Below are 9532 nucleotides of genomic sequence, written 5' to 3' on the forward strand. Positions count from 1 at the left end.
CCTTGAATGGCGGCACCAGCAAGGTGATCGATGACGATACGGAGGCCGAGTGGACTTGTCATACAGGTTTTGACCAAGGATTGCTGCTACAACTAAGGCACTCGAAGGAGCTTGGCGCGCACATGGCTGACATTCGAGTCGTGTATGAAAGAGATCCGTTGTTCGGTCGCCAGGGACCCGTGTGCCTCTTCAGGTGGATCGTCTGCATTGGAGGCGAAATGTTCGTAAAAAACCGATGGATGGTGAAGGTCGCATGAATTGTCAATCGTTAATCAGCGTCTATTAAACAGCGTTAAACTTCACATTCAGAACCTTGTGTGACAAATTCCTTATGCATTGGCGCTTCGGATCCCAAACGGCCGTCACTTTTGTAGTTTCGTTCCGAACTCTCACCTTGTGTGACAAATTCCTCACGTATTGGCGCTTCGGATCCCAAGCAGCCGTCACTTTTGTAGTTTCGTTCAAGGTAATAGCTTCGGTACACAAGAAAGAGCGACGCTACACCTCCGGAGCCGACAACCGCCATAACGATACACCCCTCCACACGGATCGTATACGGCGACGACAAAATGGCTGAAGCGCTCAGCTGCACCACTCCAGCGACGACGGAGCTCAGACCTGTAAGTCTTCCCAAGAACTCAGGTGGATAGACCTGGTTTACGTAGACGTACTTGGCAGCGAAGTAGTAGTTCGCGATCAGTGTCTGCCACAGACAGGAGACGACACGCCAGTCTCCTGGGAGGTAGGCGCAACCAAACGCCACGATCAGGCCGATGGAGGTCATTGTTAGGAGGGGAGACACGTTAGGAATGCGCAGGGCGATCCATCCGAACAGCAGCGTTGAAAATAACCCAGCAATGTTGAAAAACTGGTAGAAGGTGCTCACGAACGGCGACGCCCAGTGCACGACGGAGCCGTCGTAGGAGGAAAAGCCAGTGAGGAATGTCGCTGACCAGATCGTCATGCAGACCCACTCGACGGTGCCTAGGTAGAACCAAACGGCATGTGGTGCAGGCCGCCTTTGAGTTTTGGTGGTCTCGGTCCGAGTTTCACGTGGAAGTGAAATGACGTAGAGAACGCAGAAGGGTAGACAGATGAAGAAGTACATCATGGTCGCTTGCGTAAAGGACAGCCCCAGAGATGTCCCGGCCGCGTACAGAGCGGGGTAGATTAGCACAGTACCGTACTGGGCAGCAGTCATCAAACTCATCATTAGGTCCTCTCTGTTGGGGAAGGCGGTCGTGATAGAGAATGTAGGGTAGCTTAGAAACCCGGTGGAAAGCCCCATGACAACGAATCCCGCGTAAATGAGCCCGCTATTAGAGCCGAAGCTCAGCATTGGAAGGGAAGACAAGCTCAACATGACCCCAATCAATCCACAGGCTCGGGACCCCACCAGATCAAAAAAGAATCCGCCTAGGGCAGCAGACAGGAAGTCGCACAGGCTCACTAATGTCAGACACAACGTGAAGGCAGCCGCCTGAGCGTCGCAAAGCATGCCAGAACGGAGGTCGACCTCGTCGTCTGGGTTACAGAGCCACTCAAAGATGCCGTGGTCCCTCATGTACATACTCATAGCGACCCAGCCAGAGTAGAGGACTGAGCTCGTCATTAAAGTCAGGCAGTAAATGCAGAAGCGCCACCACCGGTTGTGGATCAAGCCTCTTACTGTACTCATGACTCGATATTCCTGTATTGCAGCCTTGACCGCTGGTTCTGCTATATAAAGGAGATCCTCCTCTGGGCACGAACCGTCTGCTCAGATCAAAGCTTCTGTGTACCCATTGGGTTCTGCGGCTACGCCCAGCATTAGTTTCATTCAGTAGCAACCACAACACATACCTACGCATCAGCGTAAATATACACCGGCGGAGTGAGCATTCAGACGTCAAATCGAGGCGTCTTCTCTCTCTTGACCCGCTCGAGCCTTCTCGGAGATCAGAAACGGGATATCGTACATCCTCTGTACTTGCGATTGCCGCCGCAGAAATGCGACGTGGTCTTCCATCTTCTTCTGAAACTCGAGCTGGTGTGAGTCTCTATCGGCCGGCGGAAGTTTGGTGTGTTTCAGGGCGAAGCGGTCGAACTCCTCTTGTGTCCTCCGTTGAAAGTATTGGCGGAAGGACGGGTTTGCAAGTGAGGCCGCTGCCTCCAGAGCAGACGTTTGTAACTTCTGCAGCGACATGCGAAATCGCAATTTCCGCTTCGGCAGCGAACTTTGAATCGAGACTGCAACATTTCTTGCAGAGTCTGGCCGCAAAGTAGATCCACACGCCACTGATGCCCCTTTGAGCTTCGAGACATAACTAAGGTTGTTGTCTTAGCTGTGAGTCTACTACAGAATCCACTCCTGACTGTCGGACCTGTCTCTAGTGACGAGCCTGCTTTCCCAACGAATCTACCCTCTGGCGTACGGCTGTGTGTGGGGCGCTGCGCTCCACAGTCTGCTTAGAAAGACAAATGGCTCGATTTCGATGGAGCTGTGGTCCAGCGCCAACGTCCCAAGCCAAGTGTAAGGGTTGTGGAGAGAAAATTACGAAGGGAGAACTTCGCATCGGTGTGAGAATAGAGGTCGAGAACGCCGAAGACGTGGATTCCAAACAGCTGCACATATTGGAAGCACCGAAATGGTTCCACACAGGCATCGATTGCATCGGTAAATTCCGGAAGACGACGGCGTGGTGGGTGGAGCACACTCCCGAGGAGCTCGAGGGCACTCCCGAAGAAAACCAGGAGGAGATAGCGGAGCTGTTGGATAACTTAAAAGCCGCAGTGCACATTCCAAAGAAAGCAGCGCCAAAGAAAGCTGCTCCTAAGAAGCGCGCTCCGAAGGCGACACCAAAACGACCTACGAAGAAAAGGAAGATCGAATCTGAGAGCGACGATTAATTTACCGATGAACTCGAGTCGTGAAACACCTTCTCGTTTGCATTCAATTCCTCCAGCGGCGACGCTTGGGAGTCGTCGCGTCTGGAAAGACGTGTTTCCAGCAGATCTAGGCCTTGTTCCGCCAACGATTCATGATAGGGATCGTAAGCGGCCACTCCAGTTTCCAGGAAGCTCCGGAACTCCGCAATGTAGCGTTCTGTAAGGAGGGTGCTGTGCTCGTTGAAGGATCTTGGCTTTCGAGCGAGTCCGTCGTAGGGGATGGATTTTGGTACTGGAGGCCAGTCCCTCTGAACGGAGACGGACGTGTCTGGCTCCAATGTGGAACGATCTAGTGCTAAAGGCATCACAAGTCGCTTGCCCGTCACTACCTTGCTGTCCACTTCTCTGAGTGTCTGGTAGTCCAAGCGGGTGTCGTAGTGAGGGGGTTCGATGGACGTTGGCATGTCATGATACTGAAATATAGTCCCTGACATGATAGGTGGAGGAGACGGACGTTGAGGTTCTGGGGGTAGTGCCACCTCAGGGGGGATTTCACGCTTAAACATTACGGGAGACGGACGCTGATTGGTCGCGATCTTCACCCATGACCCGGGTGGAGGCGGTCGAGGTCCCGGCTTCTTCAGTGGCGCGTGGGTCATAGTCCGCGATATCTTGACCACTGGCAATCTGTCGAGCAGACTGCGTAATCTCTCGACGTCGATGTCAAGCCGTTCACCTTCCTTGTCCATTGACTGCACGTAGAACTCCAGCACACCAGGCACACGCTTATGCAACTCAGCCGGGTCCGTTGCTACTCGGTCGGTGTCGGCTGCGCGGCGCCCGGCAAAGTCCTCCCTCTTTCCCCGTCTGTAGCTTGGAACTGGGACCTCACTACGGGGAGTGAACCAAACTGGTCTAATCTCTGAGAGAAGACGGCGCCGTCGGTCAGCGGAATCTTCCCGCCTGTTGGGCAGCACGACGTCCCCCGAGGACTCCTCAACGCTTTCGAAATGCGCAGGATCAACATCAAAAGATTCCATGACAGAAATGACTAAATGCTATCACTCTGCGGAGCAGCAGCGACCCACCAACTTGACCAGAGCGACCATCAACAGAAGACAGGCCAGCAAGGCGGTGATGATGATTCCCACCAGCAGAGGTAGATCCATGGGGCTTGCTGAGTTGGCTATGTCCTTGAGACCCCTCGGTGACTCTAGAAGGTACCGCTTAGCCTTGCTGTTGAAGGCATCAGGAATTAGGGTGGCTGCATCGCTAGTGATAATGCTGCTGTACAGAATGTAGTTTATGAGAGACTTCGACTGGGCAGAGGTAGGTTGATCCACCCCTCTGACTTTCGCGAGAGAGGCGAAGAAATTCTGCACCGCGACGAGGTAGCCCTTGATCAGCAAGGCATCGTCGGTTTTCTCAGCGGCTTTGACCATCTCAGGCACAACCCTATCCAGTGTTTGCCCAACTTGGCTCCCAATCAGGGCTAGCCGGGCGGCAATCTTCTTGGCCACAACTAGACCTGCGACTGCCTGACCTACTAGATCCAATGCGAAGGTGGATCGTTTGATGTACACAGCCGGATTCATAAGATAGACGGCCTTTCCTTTCGCGACATCGCCATCTGAAGGAAACCCCGGGATCTTTTTCAAATCCACGAACCAGTATGCAGGTGTGTCAGAGATGGGTTTGACGTGTTGAAAGACGGGCTGCACAATTAGCGATGCCAGTCCGGGAACAGAAAGACCCCAAACACTCAACAATGGGGCCGGCTTGGTCACCTCCACGTCGAGCGCATCAATCACAGCCGCCTTCACGTCGGACGGGAGATCTTCAATCATAGAGACAGGGCTGGTCAAGCCCACCGGCGAGGTGAACGCCTGCATGGTCTCGTCAATTCCCTCAAAGATTTCTTGTACATCGACGACGATAAGGTGAGCAGCAGATTTCAAGAGGTCTGGAGAAGTCAGCAAATCGCTTTTCACCACGACAAATGCAATCGCCCCAATAGGAAAAATCATGAGAGGTTTATGAAAATTATGGTAAAGTCACTTATGACTGAAAAAGGCATGGTCGTCTATTTCAATGGAGCTAGGAGTCTTCCTTCTAAACATGTAATGGACTCCCCCCTCGTGGACGAATGGATGTCCTTCTGGTATCTCCGTGGTGGTCGATGATTCAAGAGCCACAAAGCCAGACTTCTCGTAAAAGCTCTTGTTGCGCGCGCTGCTGCACTCCAAATAACATAGGACACCCAGCTTGTCGGCGGCCGCGCACACAGCGCCGAGCATTTGCCGGCCGTAGCCACGGCCCTGCTTTTCAGGGTTAGTGAAGAAGGCCTCCACGTAGAGATGGGGTTGGTTCTGGGTCAGTCGGAGGCGCTTCACTTCGTGTGCGGTCGCCAACTGTCTCAACCGCCTCGCCATTTCCCGGTCGGGGATGCCCCTCATACAAACTTTCACAATGGCCCAGAGTGACCACATCCACCGAAAGTGGTTGCTGCGCTGGTGAAAACTCATCACACTGGCGGAACAAATCTCACCGCTCTCGTCTCGTAGGACGAAGACGAAGTCACACGTGAAATACATGAACGTCGCCACCTGCTCAACGGTCGCATACCTGTCGGCCAAGGTTTCCACGTCCTTCACCACGCCGTACATTTCCGAGCCGTCCTTCCTTGGGCCCAGTACGTGGTCTACCAACGCCTCCGAAACAGTGTGTGTAGTGCCAACGAACGCGCGAGCGAGTAGTTCACAGAACTCGTTGAGTTCCATGTTATTGGGCTGCAGTACGCTCAGTCTGCTGTCGGTGGCTTGTAGCCATTCATTCAGTCCATTACTGTCGTAGCTCATCATTACCGATTTTAATCAATACATTACCACACTCACACCTCATGATGAGGACCTTCCTTGGCGAACTTAGTCGCAGATTTTCTTTCACCCCCATCGCCGCCAGCGTCATAAACTGCCTGCAGCGACCTAAATGATCCGACCAGGAAATAGAAGAACCAGTATCTGAAGACCATTCCAAGCAGATAAAATCCGAGACCGATGCCAAGCCAGGTGTAGGTCTGGGCCTCGTCAAGAGTCACGGTCGTGTGCCCAAACACATCGTAGTACCATTCTATGTTCGACAGGCATACGATGTAGATGATGACAACGTATATGTCGTAGACGACAGCCATGACTATCAAGATCTGGAATATACCATACACTATGGGCCACAGAGATTTCTTGGCAAGAATCGCTATGAAACCCAGAATGGCGAACAGGAACGAAAGGCCAGCCAGGATGTAGTTAGGAATGGAGTAGAATCCTTGAGTCACTGTTTCGAAGATGGAAATGAACAACAACGCGATGGCAAGGCCAATCGTCATTGCGAAGTACAGAACGAAGCCTGTCCGCAATGAGCAACAACACCAGCCGCAGAACATGGAGTAGTTCTTTGCGCAAGCGCAGCATCTCTTTTTTCCTTCTTCCGGCATTGGATGTTTACCAAAAATATAATACAGCAGCGGTCACGCGCCGCAATTGACAATGACCGGCATTTCTTTCTGTTGGCTGGAGCCACAGTTCGCCGGCATTCCACAATTCACATCCAAACACCGCTCGAACTGTTTTTCATACGCCGAAACGATCCGAGACCGCGTCACATTTTCAGAACGGTCTCCTCCAGTCGCTCCCTCATTTTGTGACCATCGAAGCTAGAAGAGTGAGGGCCTCGGAGACCTTGGAAGCGTCTAAGAAGACCTCGCAAAGGCTATCTAGTGGCTTGGTCAGAGAAGCGCCTAAACGCTCAAGGTAGGTCTTTAGGGAGACGCCGCAAACTTCGACCCCGTCAATGCCCAGGCCGTGATGAGTTTGTGTCAAAGACAGCCTCAGGGGCAAACGACTGAAGGTCTTGTCTGTTTTGGCCGCCTGGAAGGGAGCCATAGCCCAGATACGAACTTCAACAAGCGTCAGTGAGCAGGGGTTGGATGTCACGCCCTTCATTAGCAGCTCCATTTTGTCAGCTTGATCGCCATCGTCCGTCTGTAACTCGATGAATGGACAAGAAGGTTGAGTAGCTTCGGCGCCTGTGTGGGAGTTTACTATGTAATCCTTGTGGGCGAGAAAGCTTCGTAGATTCATGTCCAGCACGGGACGCAATGCTTCCATCATCTGAGGATGGTGGCACAGCAGGCGGGGCAGCAGCCGAAAGTCTCCGCGAGGCAACCGATGGTGCAGCATGCTGAAATACTGCAAGGCGGTCAATACATGAGCTTCTTGTCTCTCGCAACTGAACTGAAGGCCTAGGTAAGGTGCCAGCAGAAATCGTTGACCTCCTTTGACCGCGCAGAGCGGAAGGAGGGGAGGAAGAGCGGTGACGCGTCGTCTCTTCGAGTCCGGAGTGCCAGTCGATGGAGTCGTGGGATTAATTAACTCGTAGATGAAAAATCTTGGCGGCTCTCTACTCAAATTCACGACCGACGGCTTATCTCCCCATGATGAGACGGCTGATGACGATGAAGTTGCAGCCGAAGCTGTCATCATTGAGTGAATCAGATTTAGACCTGACACCAGCCACATCTCTCGGGCGTGTTGCGAGAACGGTGCATCTTCCTCTGGAGTGTCGTTCTTCACGGTGGGCCAATCGGCAGTCGTCGGGTAGGCCCCTGCAAAGTGCTTCAGTTCGACAGACAAGGGACAATGACCGTCCATGACCAGTTCGGTGGGGCTTTTCCAATGTCCCTCATACGTCGATAGCATAACAGCATTGAACCACGTCGTCAGCGCTGAGAAGAACTCGAACATGAAATCACGGTAGAGACAGCCAGGAGGAATGAGCACGGAGCATGTCGCGTCTTTCGCCTGGTGACCTGGAATCGGTCCATCAGTATTAGGACGCCAGCTAAGTTGCCTGGCAAGGGTCTTTAGGACGCTAAGCAGTTGTTCCTGTCTCTCGCCCATGGCCTGCATGACAGGCTATTCATGGAACTTACACTGGTTTTCGGGAGCACATACACGGTGACTGCGGTTTCCAAGCCGCCAGACGCTGGCAATGAGTGGAAAAGCAGCAGGATCTGGGCACTGAGAAAGGTTGAAAGCTGCCTTATGGAGCGCGCCCAGACTCACGTTTAGAATCAACAGCGCTCGACCCAGCTCGGCACTGAACGCGGATCCTGCCAAGTGGCCCAGGAAGCGCTGTCGAGCGGTGACGCACTCAGGTGGCACCGTAGCGCTCTGATGTATAGACGAGTGCAGTTCGTATGTCGTGGCCAAGTGGGAAAAGCCCGCCCAAAAGGAACCTTTGGTGTTAGTAATGCAATTTAGATGCTGGGAGTGCCTGTCCGACAGCACGGCGGGCCACTCAGTGATGCGCCAGATGACAAAGTCCAGTCTCCACTGGTAAAGACCGCGGTTTTTGCCAGGCTCGACCCCCAACAGACGAGCCACTTGTGCAGGGGAGGTCCCCGGGACGGCCGGTAGCAGCGGTGTCCATGGCAGCTTGGCTTGTTCCAGGTTCAAGCTCCGCTTGAAAGGCGTCACAGATGCCAGGTCAAGAAATGTGTACGGTACAGGAACATGAAATGGAAAGCACACCACAGGAGGAGGAGCGACGTAGACCTGGGCAGCGGAGGTCAGTTCCAGAAGGATCGGAGGTCGGTTCGTGAAGACGTGCGAGTCTGGAGGCCTCCAGGCAACCTCCAGCCGGCCAAACGACCGAGTGACCACTTGCACCTGACCGCATTTTTCTAGCTGATAGCTGCGGTTGAGCATGTCGAGCCACTTGACGGTCCAGTATACGGCTCGCCTCAAAATCAAACACATAAAGATGTCAGTGTTGTCGGGTTGGTCTGAGATTCCTTTGGACTTCAAGAACTCCAACCACTGGGAAGTGTTGGGCACGGGCCCTGCCTGAACCACGAGCGACAATTCGACGATCTCTGCAGAGTTATCAATAATTGGTGCTGTCCGCCATGTCAGCCGTACTCCGGGTCCAATCTCGAACTCATCCGCACACGGCGTCACAGGAGGCAGGAGGCAGTTGGCACATGTCCATGTCAGAGTTACAGATGAGACAGCGTCTCCACTGAATTGCACATAGGCTGGAAACCTGCCGTGCACGGGCCCGGAGTCTCCATGGCCCTCAAGTAGAAGATCCAGACGACTCGTTCCCAGGGTAGCCTCCACTACGACGAAAGGGAAAACATCTGAGAACCGAGGAATGACAGGAGCCGTTCGTCGACTGATCCGAGGCGTGTTGGTATGAGTGACGCCAGACCGAGACTGCCGCATACGTCCTATCGACTCTGTCCAGAAGTCATCCGCAGGGTACACGCAGCAGATTTCCTTTGCGAGGCGGCTCAGCGGAGTCAGTACATCCAGGTCCACGAAGTCCGCTAGCGCCTTCCAGGGCTCCTCGCCATGTAGCGGCAGCAGGGCGAATGGCGGCGATTTGGTGGCTAGAGTCCGTAGCATCATCGTCATGGTGCGTTCCCAGTGCGGACTGTCGGGCTCAAGTTCCCCAGGCCAGGCTGCTGAGTTCACTACGGACTCTCTGTCGGCACGCTCGTGGGTCAGCGTGAGGGGGCGGAACGACGGCACGTGCAGCGTGATCTCCGTACAGAGGCTCTGCTGGGAACGGAACTCGCGTGTGACATGCAACAGCGCAAGGC

The 9532-nt window shown here is 53.8% G+C and overlaps 7 protein-coding genes across 10 annotated transcripts; all 7 read right to left on the minus strand.

Moving 5' to 3' along the window:
- Nucleotides 1-292: 292 nt before the first annotated feature.
- KVP18_001288 (uncharacterized protein) lies at nucleotides 293-1612 on the minus strand (the record flags this gene model as incomplete). 2 transcript variants are annotated; one of them, XM_067951169.1, is made up of 1 exon in its annotated part: nucleotides 293-1564. In XM_067951169.1, the coding sequence occupies one exon, from the start codon at nucleotides 1562-1564 to the stop codon at nucleotides 293-295; it is 1272 nt and encodes a 423-aa protein (XP_067805761.1). The 2 variants fall into 2 exon arrangements, with proteins under 2 accessions (XP_067805761.1, XP_067805762.1); XM_067951170.1 differs by having other exon boundaries at nucleotides 394-1612.
- Nucleotides 1613-1888: 276 nt separating this feature from the next.
- KVP18_001293 (uncharacterized protein) lies at nucleotides 1889-2185 on the minus strand (the record flags this gene model as incomplete). The annotated part of the gene is made up of 1 exon (XM_067951176.1): nucleotides 1889-2185. One exon carries the CDS (start codon nucleotides 2183-2185, stop codon nucleotides 1889-1891), a length of 297 nt encoding a protein of 98 aa, XP_067805767.1.
- A 700-nt stretch (nucleotides 2186-2885) lies between these two features.
- On the minus strand, nucleotides 2886-3908 carry KVP18_001290 (uncharacterized protein; the record flags this gene model as incomplete). The annotated part of the gene is made up of 1 exon (XM_067951172.1): nucleotides 2886-3908. The coding sequence occupies one exon, from the start codon at nucleotides 3906-3908 to the stop codon at nucleotides 2886-2888; it is 1023 nt and encodes a 340-aa protein (XP_067805764.1).
- Nucleotides 3909-3929: 21 nt separating this feature from the next.
- On the minus strand, nucleotides 3930-4895 carry KVP18_001292 (uncharacterized protein; the record flags this gene model as incomplete). Its single annotated transcript, XM_067951175.1, has 1 exon — nucleotides 3930-4895. The coding sequence occupies one exon, from the start codon at nucleotides 4893-4895 to the stop codon at nucleotides 3930-3932; it is 966 nt and encodes a 321-aa protein (XP_067805766.1).
- Nucleotides 4896-4922: 27 nt separating this feature from the next.
- Nucleotides 4923-5729, minus strand: KVP18_001289 (uncharacterized protein; the record flags this gene model as incomplete). The annotated part of the gene is made up of 1 exon (XM_067951171.1): nucleotides 4923-5729. The coding sequence occupies one exon, from the start codon at nucleotides 5727-5729 to the stop codon at nucleotides 4923-4925; it is 807 nt and encodes a 268-aa protein (XP_067805763.1).
- A 29-nt stretch (nucleotides 5730-5758) lies between these two features.
- Nucleotides 5759-6250, minus strand: KVP18_001291 (uncharacterized protein; the record flags this gene model as incomplete). The annotated part of the gene is made up of 1 exon (XM_067951173.1): nucleotides 5759-6250. The coding sequence occupies one exon, from the start codon at nucleotides 6248-6250 to the stop codon at nucleotides 5759-5761; it is 492 nt and encodes a 163-aa protein (XP_067805765.1).
- Nucleotides 6251-6557: 307 nt separating this feature from the next.
- KVP18_001287 (uncharacterized protein) lies at nucleotides 6558-9344 on the minus strand (the record flags this gene model as incomplete). Of its 3 annotated transcripts, XM_067951168.1 has the most annotated exons (3): nucleotides 6558-7826; nucleotides 7856-7960; nucleotides 7989-9344. In XM_067951168.1, 3 exons carry the CDS (start codon nucleotides 9342-9344, stop codon nucleotides 6558-6560), a joined length of 2730 nt encoding a protein of 909 aa, XP_067805760.1. The 3 variants fall into 3 exon arrangements, with proteins under 3 accessions (XP_067805760.1, XP_067805759.1, XP_067805758.1); XM_067951167.1 differs by lacking the exons at nucleotides 7856-7960; nucleotides 7989-9344 and having other exon boundaries at nucleotides 6558-7832; XM_067951166.1 differs by lacking the exon at nucleotides 6558-7826 and having other exon boundaries at nucleotides 7839-9344.
- Between the last annotated feature and the right edge of the window lie 188 nt (nucleotides 9345-9532).

This window comes from the organism of the source record quoted next (genome assembly GCF_019968955.1).
Source record: "MAG: Porospora cf. gigantea A chromosome Unknown PgA_NODE_920_length_9532_cov_330.491, whole genome shotgun sequence".
NCBI lineage: Eukaryota > Apicomplexa > Conoidasida > Eugregarinorida > Porosporidae > Porospora > Porospora cf. gigantea A.